At 44.1% G+C, this 16,085-nt stretch overlaps 1 protein-coding gene across 1 annotated transcript in view; it reads right to left on the bottom strand.

Annotated features, from left to right (window-relative positions):
• Znf292 (zinc finger protein 292) overlaps positions 1-3,487 on the bottom strand; it is a 76,637-nt gene extending 73,150 nt beyond the window's left edge. Inside the window, exon 1 of the mRNA XM_057790430.1 lies at positions 3,325-3,487. Coding sequence (XP_057646413.1) covers positions 3,325-3,486 — 162 coding nt within the window. The 5' untranslated portion in view covers position 3,487. The remainder of the gene's footprint in view (positions 1-3,324) is intronic.
• Positions 3,488-16,085: the final 12,598 nt, after the last annotated feature.

Genomic DNA, 16,085 nt, shown 5'->3' with positions numbered 1-16,085 from the left:
CCCACAGAATTACGACTAAGAAACTGTAGTAGTGTCGGCTACCCCAAAGTAGTTCTTTTCCCAAGATCAGGCATTTGGATAAAGGTCTTCAATCCCTTAGGGGCTTGAGGAAAATTACTACTTGATAAAGCAGTTATTCTTATCTCTAGCAAGAGGAACTAGTGGTGCCTGTTGTCAAGGTCAATCTAGATTCTTCAAGCCCTGGTCTAAACCACACCCCAGCTCACAGGGCCCTTTCTCACATTTAGTCCTGTGTGGAACTATACAGTATAAAAGCTGCAATCTTTCCTCAATACAGTGCGCTGGCAGACAATGATTCTCCCTCAGATGGTGTGTTCGTCTGCGCATCCGTCCATGTTGCCGTCATCATGCAAAAGCTGGTCCCTTTGAGACCTGAACCCCCCTGCCAAAGCAGGTCTGCATATACTGGCTTTTTAGTCACGTAGAATCAATACCGTCTTGCCTCCCTCAGACTGTTACTCTACTAGCATGGTAGTTGCAGGGAGCCCCGGAATGTCAAGAGAGTTTGACACCCTCTTCATGATGGTGTCATAAAATCTGATTCATGATGCATAAACATAAATGCAGACAAAACACCCATACACGTTAGATAAAAATAAACCTTAAAGATATTTTTAACAATATATAAAAATGAGAACTGGGCTAGTAAAGTCCTGAGTTGATCCCTGGATCTCACAAGGTGGGAGAGAACTGACTCCTGCAAGCCTTTCGTCACATCTACATGCTGTGACACATGCACACGGATGGACACACACACACACACACACCAGAACAAACTTTAAGTAAACACAAAAGTGAGGAGTTTAAAAAAACCTGAGCATTGCTCAAGGCTCACAGAATACTATCTCTGAAGCCCTATGACTGATAAGTTTATCCATTCTGGCATTCCTGAAACACAAACAGCCCAGTTCTAGACAGGAGAAAGATGTAGAAAAGGTTGAATTGCAATTCCAAAGTTAGAAAAGAAGACTCAATTTCTAGCTCCTACTTCTAACAGTAAATCCCATGTTAACTGAAGAAGATGTCCAGACACAATTTTTAAAAATGTTCGAGTTGGAACCCCATCCCCCATTCTCTATGTGACCCAGGGTGACCTCAAAAATCCCACCTGCCTGCCTCAGCCTCTCAAATGCAGGATTAGGGCTGTATACCCTAGAGATCACTTTTATGGTTTATAATTTGGCGGTGGAGAGCATAAATCAGTCTTTAGAATGTGCATGCCTAGCACCCAAGAGACACTGGGTGACCCTCAGCATGGAACAGCACTGGAGAGATGGAAACAAGAAAATCCAAGATTTTTTTTTTTTTTTTTTCGGTTTTTCGAGACAGGGTTTGTCTGTGGTTTTGGAGCCTGTCCTGGAACTAGCTCTTATAGACCAGGCTGGTCTCGAACTCACAGAGATCCGCCTGTCTCTGCCTCCCGAGTGCTGGGATTAAAGGCGTGCGCCACCACCGCCCGGCGAAAATCCAAGATTTAAGGTCATCCTCCACTAAGTGAGTTTGAGACCAGTCTGTGCTATGTCCTCATTATGAATTATAACTTACAATTTTTGAAACTACCACTGATTATTTCATTAGTTTGATTTTTTATCAAGATAATAGAAAATGATTTATGGACATTAAGACTCATCACTTAATAAACCCAACATAGGAAAATATCTTCATTTTTAAAAACTGTTTCATTCATTAAAAGTAACTTTAAGAACTGATGATGTATCTAGCATGCTCATTCCCTAGTACCATTTTATACACACACACAATGACACTTTTATATTAATCGCCAAAAATAAAGAGCCCTATAGTCTTTATTGCATGAAACTTCATTTTCCCAGCATTATTCATCTTTAAAACCATTATCAGTGGACACTACTAGGGAATTAATATGCCAAACTAAAATACTTATTTTTTTCTACAGGTTAAAAAGTAGATTCCAAATTGGTCATGGTGGTGCAAATCTGAAATCCCCGCATTTGGGATGGGTGAAGTAGGACGTCTACCCAAAATTCAATGCCAGCCAGGCCTACACAGTAAGATTCCATCTCAAGACAAACAAACCAATCTCCCAAAAGGTGACATACACTTAACAAACAAAACCTCCCAAAAGTGGACTCCACTTATAAGCAAGAGCCTATTTGTAAATTACACTAAAATAATTTCTCCAGTTTAAAATAAGCTTTGCATATAAAGACCAAGTAAGAATAAGTGAGCACTTTTTCAGGGCAGAAATTTCAAAAATTCTTTAAACAATGACTCGCTAATGCTGCCTCCAACTTTCTAATTGCATATATCTATACACAAGCCATCCTCGATCCTACAAAGTTCTTTTCAAAATAATGAATAGCCATCAAACCATGTATAAGCATAAAGTGCATATAGCAATGGAGATTGTTCCGTATGAGATCAGGTACCCTGAGCCTATATAGAAAGATTGCAGAATCTGGAACCCGGCGAGTGAAAATAGTAACTCTGCAATCCTAAAATGCTCCACCACTGTTCAAACCTCAGTGTTTCCAAAACAAAATCTCAACAATGAGACATCCATTAGGTTCACTCTTAGTGTGAAAACGGTCTATTTCTTCCTCACTTGGGCAATTTTATCAATGTTCTCCAACGCAAGCAGCAGCCCCTTGGAATTTTACATGTTATCTGGGGGAGTAGTGATTAAATCCAAATGTAGACCCAAACTCTGATTTCTGTCATAAGCAAACTGTTCTTAACATTCTAAACCCTAGTTAGAAGACGCTGTTCGAAAGCAATGTCCTTGGGCAAGAAAAGAATGGGAAGGTCTGCAACCGACCTAAGCACAAATCCCTTGTCAACTAAGACACTCAACAGGAAAGAACCCAAGAAATGTGGGGTGGAGGTGGGGGTGCAGGGGGCCGGAAATCCTACTCTTCCGGAACGTAAAGGAGAAACCGACACTGGAAAAGCCGCCCCCAAGGGACAACCGACTCCGGAACGGGTGACAGCTCCCTTGCATCGCGGAGAGCAGCCAGCACTAACGGCCGCGCACCGCAGACGCCGCCGCCACTCCCAGCTTGCAGGTCCGGCGGGACTGGCTCGGGAACATCAACAAAGACCTTACGGTCCGAAGCCTAACCCAACAACAAAGGCCGGACGACCGCGCGCACCGGCCGGGAGCGGGGAACTCCCGCGCGACGGCCCAGACTCTGAGCCCGCGGCGCAGCCCGGGGAGCGTGCACCGAGCCCGAGGCCACCCGGCCCAGCCCCGGCCGCCGAACACAAAGGCGCGGACCGCCCGCGCTCCGGCCGCTCAGGCCCCGCGGAGGGGGAGGGGCTCACCTGGCACAGCTGCCGGCAGTAGGCGGCGGCGGCCTCCACGGCGGGCTCCCGGCTCTCGCACAGCCGCCGCTCCAGCTCCTGCAGCCGTTCGCCCAGGCGCCGCAGCTCCGCCGCGCAGCCGCCGCCGCTCAGGCGCTCCTGCTCGGCCTCATCGTCCGCCATCTTCGCAGCCCGCTCCGTCGCGTACGCACCTGGGTCACGTGATAACACAATGCCACGTTCGGCGGGGTCACGTGCCCGGTGCGCTGGCACGCCCGGGCGCACGTACAAAGGCCGGCGGTGCGGGGCTGCAGCGAGCTGAGGCTTCGGCGGCCGCGGCCTTGGCGGCGGCTGCATGGGCTGCAGAAGAGCTCGAGGCCTGGGCTGAGTGCGGAGCCGGCGCCTGTCCTGGTCCTCGCGCCCACCCAAGACCGCCTCCTGGAAACATGCTCTCTAGATGTCGAGGGCCCACAAAGGGAACAACTCGGTCAGAACAGAATGAGGTTCAGTTCTCATTCTGGAAAACCCTAGCAGGGAACACGGGAAAAGTATAGTTTGGAGAGAATGCAACCAGACCGAAATGATTAGCGTTGTAGCCAGGCGGTTTTTAAGGTGCAAACGCTTTTTTAAAATAAATCTGTTTCGCCACTGTTTAAGATTGTTGCACGCTACAAGAATTGATACCTAATGCAGGCTCTTGAAAGTAGGTCAAGGAAAAAGAACACCATTAAGGATTCTAAAGTAAAAGAACAAGGATGGTAATAAATAAATACCTCCAGCATCTTCCCCCTTTGGTGTTGCAAACAGACGACCTTCTAAACTATATATATATTTTTTTACTTGCACCCCGAAAGCAATGAATTATTGGCATGGAACTGTAGAGGGCTGTGTCTTGTGTGCACCTTTGTAATTCCAGCACTGAATGGAGGCAGGAGGTTCAGAAGTTCATCCCTGGCTACATAGTATTTTCTCGGCCAGCCCAGCCTACGCTTTATGAGACCCTGAAACAAACAAAATTTTAAAGTGAGGGGGAGGGTAAATAAGAGATGCTCAGAAAATCAAAGTGCTTATCCATAAATCTCATAATCAAGTTAATAGCAAAGCCAATGTTTGGGGATGTGTGACAAAGTCGGTAGAGTGCCCGACTTCCACCATGTGACCCGGTTCAGTTCACCACACTGCAAAACCAGGTCAAAGGCACACAACTCCTTGTTTAATTTAACCACTCCCCAGCTGGAAACAGAAGGATCAGAAGTTCAGGTATGCTACACAGCCAGTTTCAGGCCAGTAAAAACAAACAAACAAACAAAAAACCCACAACCTAATTAGAGGCAAGAGGAAGATGCCTTTCTTACAACCGAATCCTTTACAAAACAAAAACAAATAGAGATAAGACACCTAATCTATTTTCTATTGTGTTCTGAGTGAGCAATATTTTTTTTTTAGTTATCTAAAGTAAAAATTCTTCCTGGCTGTTGGCTCTAGCAAAACAGCAGCGAGCAGGAAGCTGAAGTCTTGGGTCTCCTGGTCCAATCCAGCCTGGGCTACACTGTAATACCCTGTCTCAAAAAGTAATTTCTATTGTGTACAGTGGCTTTGTCAGGAAAGTTATATAATAAAGTCAGATGTGGTACAACCCTGTAATTCTAGTATTTCGGAGGCGGAGGCAGAAGGTCAGGAAATGGAAAATGTTCTCTAAATACTATGTTGCCCTACTGGATGTTTGTAAATGCAGGTTTTAAAATCACTACATAAGATGAACATGCACAACAAAATCTTTTATGAAAAACAGCGTCAGTGTTACATAGTAACAAAACAGAATCTTCTAATGTTAGCTTATGCAGGGAGCCAGGGGAAGCACATTGAAAGGCTAAGGATTTTCTCCTAGAGGATTTAATTGCAGGGCCCAGGCCTCACAGCCGCAAGGCACGCAGCACGGCACCTGGTTCCAGGAAAAGCCGCAAGTGGACACCACCCCGGGAGGGCCAACAACGAAAGGGAAGTACCTGACATTCCAACCATTAGATAAGATTAGATAAGATCACCAGAAGTCCCTGTGGCCAGGACTCACCTTTTCTCTCCTTTTGCCTAGACCCTAGATAGACTAATCTCAGCCAATCAGGGTCCTGAACCCTAGAAATCCCCCTCACCCCAACCTCTACTGTGATAAAACCAATACCGCACCTCTAAGTCGGACAAACTTGATGCTTGAATAGACGCCATGCTTTTACATACAAGACTCGTCAACTGCCGGGCGGTGGTGGCGCACGCCTTTAATCCCAGCACTCGGGGAGGCAGAGGCAGGCAGATCTCTGGGAGTTCGAGGCCAGCCTGGTCTACAAGAGCTAGTTCCGGGACAGGCACCCCCCCAAAAAAAAAGATTATGGGTGGTTGTTTTTTCTTCAGTTGTAATGGATTACACTACATTTCATCTACAAGAAGGAAAAAACTGTGGTGGATGGGGTGTGGAGAGACATATTCAAAATGAAGTATGCGTGAATGCTGCTTTTTAAATGATTATGTCGGGCTGGGTGGGTAGCTCAAGAGCAAATATGCATGAGGCCCTGCTAATGGGGGAGGGGGACCACCTAAAAATGTCATTCCTACCTTTAGGCTGTGATACCCTTACAGTTAAGGAAACTGTGTTAGGGGCTGGAGAGATGGGCTCAGTGGTCCAAAGCATCAGCTGCTTTTCCAGAGAACTAGGGCTGGATTCCCAGCACCAGCTCACAGCAGTCTGGGACTTCAGTTCCACCGTTTCCGCCGTTCACTTCCGGCATCTGTCAAGCAAGTAGTGTGGGGGCATTAAGCAGGCAAAAGACCCGCACGTGTACTGGAACGGTAAAGTGATTCTGAGCACTAATACTGTCCTATAAATGCAGCTGTTCCCTTCACTTTTATCTAGTGTCTGTGAATCACGTCTCCCTATTTCTGCGTCCCTTCCTCGCTAGATGTATGCAAAAAGTGCCGTCTCCAGAAAGGATAAGGTCTGGGGGGAGTGATATCAACAGATATTTAACAGGCAGTAGCCGATGTGCGAAAAATTAGAATAGGGTAAAAACGATCTCTATCTTGAAGGAACAAGTCCACGGAAGAGTGACTGGTAATCGGAATACCTACAACATAACCAGCGCTCTCTATGAAAATGTACGTATAATCCGGGTGCAGCGGCAAACACTGATATTCCTGCCACTCAGGATGCAAAAAGATGTGGCTTGCAAAGTCACTCTCAGTCACAAAGCAGGTTCCAGGACAGCCTGGGTCACAGGAAATTCTGTTCAAAAAGAGACAGTGCATATGGATTCACCTAAGAACATTAATCTGACGGAAGTGCTTGGGCGCAACACCCAACAAATCTCTACACAACTGCAGGCTGAATTTTTTAGGTTTTTTTTTTTTTTTTAGACAGTGTCTCATTTTTTAGTTAAATGAGAACTAGCCATTCGTGATGGCTCAAGAATGTAATACCCACACTTGGGGGCAGGTGGAGCAGTAATTCAAGGCCATTCTCTGTCTCAAAGACACCAAGGACCCCTTGATAACTTGGGAGAGCCCAGGAAATCGTGTTTCCCACAGAGAACAATCAACAACCACACTGAATGGAAATGAGGACTTGACACCTTCTAGAAACGGCTGAGAACGGAGAGACCATCCAGAGACGTCTGAGAGAGTCCAGACTGAACACGGTCGGCGGAATAGACCAGGTTATGGGGTGAAGTGGGGCAGAGAGAGGAAACCAAGGGAGCCCCGAGAACCAAGAGCGAACGCCGAGAGTGGAGAAGAGAGCACCCAGCCCAAATAGCTGAGTCATATAGGAATCAGAAGCCGGGGAAAGAAAAGCAACGCCCTAGGGCTGGAGAGGTTTTAGGGTAAGGCTCAGGGAGGGGGTGTGTGCGAAGCGCTGAGAGAAGCCAGGACTCGGTAACAGGTACAGGCAATGCCAAGAGAACCTAGCGGCCTGCCACCGCCTTGACATGTTAAATAGGCACCTCGGTTATCCATGCGCTCTGGGTGTCTTTGGGACCTAACCTACGCAACTTACTGTGGCCCTCATCTTCATAAGTACCAAACTGTCAGTTCATGGGGACCATTACACACACATACACCCTCACGCCCTTCTCTATCCACAGGCTCCTAGGAGAAATTGGAGACCTATTCCATAAAGTGACAAGCCCCTAGGACCACAAGCGTCCAGATTTCTGGGACCGGTACCACGATCCTTTGACACCGGGGCGTGGTATCACAAGGGCCTCCGCTCCGTAGCGCAGCGCCCCAGCCACCAGTTACACTTCCGGCACTTGGGCGGAGCTGCCGTGCTTCCGGGTCGCGCCAGCTCCCGGGTCGCGCGGTCTGCAGCCCAGGTCTTGCACACACTCTTGAGGAATTCTTCGATTGCCGGGCCCGCACGCCGGAGGCGGGATGTCTGGTGTCTGCTGCCCGCAGGCGGTGCAGGTCACCCGGCTCCGGCCGCCGCCACGCTGCTCCCAGACCCCGTCTGCACCTTGTAGCCCGCAGCGCTGGGGTTGGCGCTCCGCGACTCGAGTCGGAGCAGCGCTGCGGGTAGAAGCGCCCGATGGCCGCGGGGCATGGCCTCCAGAACCCGGACTGGCAGCTCCGGGCTGTGCGCTGAGGACACGGGGCGGCTGGAGATGGAGGACTTGACCTGCTTTCTGCGAAGAGCTGGGAGGCACCTAGGCGGATGGACTGGCACAGTCTTGTGGACGAGAAGATGGGCGTCTGTCTGGAGTGGCTCCAAGTCTGGAGAGCTATTGCTGAGACCACCGACCCGTCTGTTGGAAACACAACGCACTTTTCCAGGGAAGACATTTTCTCTGAGAGGCAAAGCAACGGAATCAAATAAAAGTGCTGAAAACGTAAGCCAGGCACTGGTCCGCTTACAGAGATAATTCCAAAGAACCGGAAACACAGAGCTTACCTGTAAAAGAATTAATTTTAGTCCTTAGGTTCTTTTCATTGGGTAGAAACAGAGGGAAGCTGATTTTATTATTTATCTGGTTTTTTTTCCTTATGAAGAAAAGTCAAATAGAAAATGAAAGTAACGATATTTTAAGGACAAAATGTGGTGTCTTTGAAATAGTCTCACTTTGTAGCCCATGCTTGACTTGAACTCTGGGAGAAAAAATACTTTTTTTTCTTTTCCTTTACAGTCCTTCACCATAACATTCGTTTAGTGCAGACCGATGAGCAAACCCAGTGCTTTGGACATGCACGGCAAGCTCTCCGTCAACTCAGCCACAGCCCAATTGTCCTAACTTCTTAACCAAAATGAAAGTCATCGTAAAATAGAGCAAAACAAAACCTTGGAAGCAAGCTCTATCGAATATCTTCGAATTGCTGCACACCATTTCCTCAAAGAAGCAAAGAGAAATCTAGGAAACATTTTCCCGTTTTTTCCTTTCCCTCCTCCTTCCTCTCCCTACCCCCCTACCTTGTGCACATGCCCTATCACTAGGAGTGACACTCGCAACCTTCTAGTTCTAAATTCTAATCGCTGTACCTCATCGGGAATATATAATATCACCGCTGTAGCGTTTGGGTGTTGAAAAATAGTAATGATGAGGTGAAAAGAACTATAGAATTTTGTTGGTTTTCGTGAATCATTTAATTGATAACGTCTTGAGCATTACTGCTCTAAGCACATATTGAACAAGGAATAACCCCAACAAGAACCCTCTATCACACTTATTGTATTATTTTACATTATGAATGTTTTACCTGCATACACACACATACACATATGTATATAAAAATATATCTGTGTACCGTGGGGGGGAGGGGGGAGCTTGCAGTGGCCAAAAGAGGGCATCAGATCTGTTGGAAGTGGAGTTACAAGAGGCTGTGAATGGCTTTTAGACATCAAGCAGAGAAAAACCAGCCTACATTTCACAATTCCAAAGAACCTAGCCTAGACAATAAAGAGGACCATAAAAGAGAAACATAGATCTAATCTACATGGGAGGTAAAAAAAAAGACAAGATCTCCTGAGTAAATTGGAAGCATGGGGATCATGGGTGAGGGTAGAAGGGGAGGGGAGAGAAGGAGAGGGGAGCGGAGAAAAATATATAGCTCAATAAAAAAAATTTTAAAAAAAGAGAGGCTGTGAATGCAATGTGGGTGCAGGGAATCCACTCCAGGGAGAGCAGCCCGTGGTCTTCGGTGCTGAGCCCTCTCTCCAGGCCTCATACTTCTTTTTTGTTGTTTCATTTTGCTTCTTGAAAAGAATCTTACTGCCGGGCTGTGGTGGCGCACGCCTTTAATCCCAGCACTTGGGAGGCAGAGGCAGGCGGATCTCTGTGAGTTCGAGACCAGCCTGGTCTACAAGAGCTAGTTCCAGGACAGCTCCAAAACCACAGAGAAACCCTGTCCCGAATAACCAAAAAAAAAAAAAAAAAAAAAAGAGTCTTACTTTGTAGTGCTGGCTGGCCAGGAACTTTCCACCCACATAGAACATGCTAGCTTGAAACGCAGTGATGCTCCTGACTCTGCTTCTGGTGTGCTAGGATCACAAGCATGGCCCGCCCACCTTTACAAAATGTCCTCTTACTTTCTGTACTTCTCCAATTCTCCTCCTGTTGAATCCCTGTTACAACCAGGGCTGCTGCATTGGTGGCTGAAAAAATGTGGGTGCAGTTATCGGCAATCAGAGTAAAGTTGACTTGTTTTTTCTTCTTCCTCTTAGGTTCCTTCACCTTTGCGTAACAACTCTGCAAGGCAGGGTAGCTTTGATGGACTACATACTGTTTTCACTTGAGCCAACCAGCTTTCCTTTTATTCAACTAGAGGTGAGCCCCATTCACAAACTTGTAAGCCCTTTAATAGCAGAAACTGTTTTGTGTCCAGTCTACTTTCTATAATATCATTTGGCAATGACAATGTGCTTAGTAGTTAATATATATTCACTGAAATGAGTTTAAGCCAGTTTGTATCGACAGTAGCCTGTCATATTTGTCCTCATTATTATAATAAAATGTTTTAGATTCTGTAGAAAGAACATATTCCCTTTAAACTTCAGAATCTTTCTACAGATGTCTGTAAAATATTTAGGAGACTACATTTTATCCGTAAAATGTTCTAAAATAATAAAAATAATATGCTGTGCAAGGGCTGTAGACTAGCAAGAACACAGCCATAGGCTGGATCCGCAGTCACTGAAAACCAAACGCAAGCTACAAGCAGAAGCATTTTTAGCAGATAAGATAGCTGCTCACTTTAGGGTACAGGAGCTTCATTCCTCCACAAGAACAGCAAATGCCCTTGGCTGCATCTCTAACACAGAGTCTCACACTGTAGGTCAGGCTGACTGGAACTCACTGCGTAGCTCATTCTAAAGAATGACGTCTTTATTTGTGTGTGTGTGTGTGTGTGTTGTGCTCATAGACACCAGAAGTTGCAGGATTCCTTGGAGATGGAGTTTCAGATGGATTTGAGGTACCTAACATGGGTGTTAGGAACTGAACTTGTCCTCTGCAAGAACAGGAAACCCCCTTAGCTGATGATTCATCTCTCCAGCCCATGACCTCATTTTTTAAGACACCGCAGTCAAGTAGAGCTGAATCTCTCAGGTCTGGAGTTAATTAAGCATCGGGGATTGATTAAACCATTTGGCCCCATTTTCTAATTCCTTATTTGTATTGCATGTAGTGATATTTCTTCCAATCTAAGTTGTTGGGACAGATTGAAATGTGTATATAAAAGTACTTAATAGATGCCGGTGGTTCTTATCACATGATGCTTGTTCAAAGCAGTCCCTTTCACCATGGTAACCACTAACTTGCCTTTCTAATGTTGAATCATGCTCGTGTTCATACTTTCTTTCCAGTTAAGTGTTCTTTACAAGGTTCACATCTCTAAAATGATTTTTTTTTTTTTTTTTTTTTGGTTTTTCGAGACAGGGTTTCTCTGTGGCTTTGGAGCCTGTCCTGGAACTAGCTCTTGTAGACCAGGCTGGCCTCGAACTCACAGAGATCCGCCTGCCTCTGCCTCCCGAGTGCTGGGTGGGATTAAAGGTGTGCGCCACCACCGCCCGGCCCGCATTTTTTTTTTAGGACAGGTGTTAATTTATTCTTCTTTCATGTATTACATCCCAACAGCGGTTTCCCCTCTTTCCACTCCTCCCAATTCCCCTCTTCACCTCCCTTCTTCCCAATATTCACTCCTCCATTTCCTGAATGGCCAATAGCCAGCAAAGAAAGGATTTGGGGGAGGGAGGCTGGCAGGCAGAGAGGATAAATAGGAGGAGAAATGTAGGCTAGAAAAGAGCAGTAGAAATAAGAGAGGAGAGCCGGGCGGTGGTGGCGCACGCCTTTAATCCCAGCACTCAGGAGGCAGAGGCAGGCGGATCTCTGGGAGTTCGAGACCAGCCTGGTCTACAGAGCTAGTTCCAGGACAGGCTCCAAAGCCACAGAGAAACCCTGTCTCGAAAAACCAAAAAACAAAAAGAACGAGATAGAAATGAGACCACGAAGAAGAAGAAGAAAAAAGATATGAGTCTAAATTAGGCCAAGCACCAATAACTAATAAGAAGTCTCCGTGTCATTATTTGGGAGCTGGTTGGTGGCCCCAAAGAAAAAGCCTGGTACCCCTTTATTAAGGATGGATGAGGTAATCCAATGGGAGGATAAGGATCCCAAGAGCAGACGGAAGAGTCTGACCCCCATTCCTACTGTTAGGAGTTCCACAAGAACGCCAAGCTACACAGCCGGAACGTATATGCAAAGGACCTAGGTCAGACCCTCACAGGCTCCATGATTGCTCTTTCTGTCTCTTTGAGCCCCCATGAACCCTGCTTACTTGACTCTGTGCGCTGTGTTCTCCTGGTGTCCTTTCTCCTCTGGCTCCTACAGTCCTTCCGCTCCACTTCTACAGGGATCCTCTGGCTCCACCTAATGCCTGGCCCTGGGTCTGCATCTGCTCCCGTCAGTTGCTGGATGAAGCATCTCTTATGATGATTGGACTAGGCTCCAGCCTATGAGTACAGCAGAATATTGTTTGGATTCATTTCATTGATATTTTTTCTTTTTTTAATATTTATTTATTTATTAAGTATCCAGTATTCTGTCTGCATGTGTGCCTGCAGGCCAGAAGAGGGCACCAGATCTCATTACAGATGGTTGTGAGCCACCATGTGGTTGCTGGGAATTGAACTCAGGACCTTTGGAAGAGCAGGCAGTGCTCTTAACCTCTGAGCCATCTCTCAGCCCCTCATTGATTTTTTTCTTTTGGCCATTCACGTCAGGTTCTATCCTAGGTCTCTGAACGATCAAGGTTCTGGCTCCTGACCATCGAGGCAGTGCCAGGTGTGGGCCTTCTTAATTCGGCCCCTGCACCTTTATTATGTTTAGATATGTCCTGATTTCAGTGGGAGTTTCTCCCCATTTAGTTTGATGTTGGCTGTTGGGTTGCTGTATATTGCCTTCATTATGTTTAGGTATGTTCCTTGTATCCCTGCTCTTTCCAAGACCTTTATCATAAAGGATGTTGTATTTTGTCAAAAGCTTTTTCAGCATCTAATAAGATGATCATGTGGTTTTTATTTTTCAGCTTGTATATATGGTGAATTATGTTGACATATCTTTGTATGTTACACCATCCCCGAATCTCTGAAATGAAGCTGACTTGATCATGGTGGATGATGGTTCTGATGTGTTCTTGAATTCTATTTGCCAGTATTTTATTTAGAATCTTTGTATCAATGTTCATGAGTGAGATTGGTCTGTGATTATCTTTCCTAGTAATCTTTTTATGTGGTTTAGGTATCAGGGTAATTTTAGCCTCTTAAGAAGAGTTTGGCAATGTTTCTTCTGTTTCTATTCTGTGGAATAATTTGAGGAGTATTGGTATTAGTTCTTTAAAATTCTTGTAGAATTCTGAGCTGAAACCATCTAGTTCTGTGCTTTTTTTGGTTGAGAGACTTTTGATGACTGTTTCTCTTTTTTCAGCAGTTATAGGTCTGTTTAATTTGCATATCTGGTATTGATTTAATTTTGAAAAGTGGTATTTATCGAGAAAGTTGTCCATTTCCTTTAAGTTTTCCAATTTTGTGGAGTACGTGTTTTTGAAATATGACCTAATTATTCTCTGCATTTCCTCTGTGCCTGTTGTTATATCCCAATTTTCATTTCTGATTTTGTTAATTTGGATATTTTATCTATGCCTTTTTGTTAGTTTGGATAAAGGTTTGTCTATTTTGTTGATTTTCTCGAAGAACCAACTCTTTGTCTCATTCTTTGTATTTTTTTTTTTTTGCTCCTATTTTGTTGATTTCAGCTCTCAATTTGATTATTTCCTGCCGTCTAGTTCTCTTAGGTGAGTTTGCTTCATTTTGTTCTAAAGTTTTCAAATATTCTGTTAATTCACTAGTTTGGGATTTTTTTCCAACTTCTTTATGTTGATATTTAATGCTATGAACTTTCCTCCTAACCCTGCTTTCATTGTGTCCCACAAATTTGGGTGTATTGTGTGGTCATTTTCATTGAATTTTAGGAAGTCTTTAATTTCTCCCTTTATTTCTTTCTTGACTCATTGATGATTCAGGTGAGCATTGTTTAATTTCCATGTGTTTGTGGGCTTTCTGAAATTAGGATTGCTGTTGAGTTCTAGTTTTAAGCCATGGTGATCTGATAAGATATATGGTGATCTGATAAGATACATTCCAAATTTTGTTACTGTCGAGGTTTGTTTTATTACCAAGTATGTGGTCAGTTTTTGAGGTAGTTCCATGAGGTGCTGAGAAGAAGGTATATTCTTTTCTGTTTGGATGGAATATTCTATAGATGTCTGTTAAGTCCATTTGAGTCATAACATCTGTTAGTTCCCTTATTTCACTGTTTTTGTCTGACTAACCTGTCCAGTCAGGAGAGTGGAGTGTTGAAATCTCCCACTATTAGTGTGTGGGGTTTAATGTATAATTTAAGCTTTAGAAGTTTCTTTTACATATGAGGGTGCCCTTGTATTTGGGGCATATATGTTCAGTATTGAGATTTCCTATTAATGGATTTTTCCTGTGACTAATATGAAATGTCCTTTTTTGTTTCTTTTGATTGGTCTTTGTTTTAAATCTATTCTTTAGATATTAGGATAGCTACACCAGCTTGTTTCGTACGCCCATTTGATTGAAATTTTTTTTCTCAGCCCTTTACTGTGAGGCAATGTCTGTCTTTGAAGTTGAGGTGTGTTTCTTGTGTGCAGAAGAAGGATGGATTCTGTTAGCCTGTGTCCTTTTTTTTTTTTTTTTTTTTTTTTTTTTTTTTTTTGGTTTTTCGAGACAGGGTTTCTCTGTGGTTTTGGAGCCTGTCCTGGAACTAGCTCTTGTAGACCAGGCTGGTCTCGAACTCACAGAGATCCGCCTGCCTCTGCCTCCCAAGTGCTGGGATTAAAGGCGTGCGCCACCACTGCCCGGCTAACCTGTGTCTTTTTATAGATGAGTTGAGTCCATTTATATTAAGCGATATTAATGACCAGTGATTGCTATCTCCTGTTAATTTAGTTTCTGTTGTTGGTTAATTTGCGTGTTTTTCCCTTCTTCGGGATTTGCTGCTGTGAGATCATCAATTGTCTGTGTTTTTGTTGATGTAGCCAACTTCCTTGAGTTGGAGTTTTTCTTTTAGTACTTTGTGTAGGGCTGGTTAAATCTGGTTTTGCCATGGAATATCTTGTTTTGTCCTTCAGTGGTGATCGAAAGTTTTGCTGGTTATAGTAGTCTGGGCTGGCATCTGTGATCTCTTAATGTCTGCATAATGTTTGACCACGACCTTGTGTGGCTTTCATTTTCTCCAATGAGAAGTCAGGTGTAACTCTGATAGGTCTGCCTTTTATGTTACTTGGCCTTTTTCCTTTGCAGCTCTTAATATCCTTTCTTTATTCTGTATGCTTAGTGTTTTGATTATTATGTTGCAAGGGAACTTTTTTTTGATCCAGTCTATTTAGTGTTCTGTATGCTTCTTGTATCTTCATAGGCATATCTTTCTTTAGGTTGGGAAAGTTTTCCTCTATAATTTTGTTAAATATATTTTCTGTGCTTTTGAGTTGAACTTGTCCTTCTTCTATACCTATTATTCTTAGGTTTGGTCTTTTCATGATATCTTATATTTCCTGGATATTTTGTGTTAAGTTTTTGTTAGGTATAATGTTTTCTTTGACTGATTAGTCTATTTCCTCTATTGTATCTTCAGCACTTGAGATTCTCTTTTCTATCTCTTGTAGTCTGCTGTATGTTTGCGTTTGTGGTTCCTGATTGTTTTATCATGATTTCTGTTTCTATAATTCCCTTGGCTTGTGTTTCCTTTATTGTCTCTATTTCAGTTTTCAAGTCTTGAATAGTTTCTTTCATATATTTGATTGCTTTTTCTTGGTTTTCTTTAAAGGATTTGCTGGTGTCTTCCAATTTTTTGTTTGTCTTTTCCTCCATTTCTTTGAGGGAATTTCTCGTTTCTTCTTTAAGAGTCTCAAACATTCTTCTGAAGTTATTTTTAAGTCATTTTCTTCTGCTTCATCTATATTTGGTTGTTGAAGTCTTGCAGTTGTAGGGTCTCTAGATTTTACTGGTGTCATGTTGCTCTTTGTGTTGTTGTGTGTGTTCTTACCTTGTCTACTCATCTTTTTCTCTATTGGTGTGGTTGGGGCTGTCTGTAACTTTGGTGATTAATCTTCTACGTGCCAGTGGATCCAAGGCTCAGATGGTTGTTCCTCATGGTTCAGCCAGTGCCATAGTTCTAGTTACCCTGTTTGTCACTCTGTTTTCCTGTCACTCAGTGCTCCCAAGG

This window comes from Chionomys nivalis, chromosome 16, assembly GCF_950005125.1.
Source record: "Chionomys nivalis chromosome 16, mChiNiv1.1, whole genome shotgun sequence".
Lineage (NCBI taxonomy): Eukaryota > Metazoa > Chordata > Mammalia > Rodentia > Cricetidae > Chionomys > Chionomys nivalis.
This window is presented reverse-complemented; position numbering and strand designations above follow the sequence as displayed.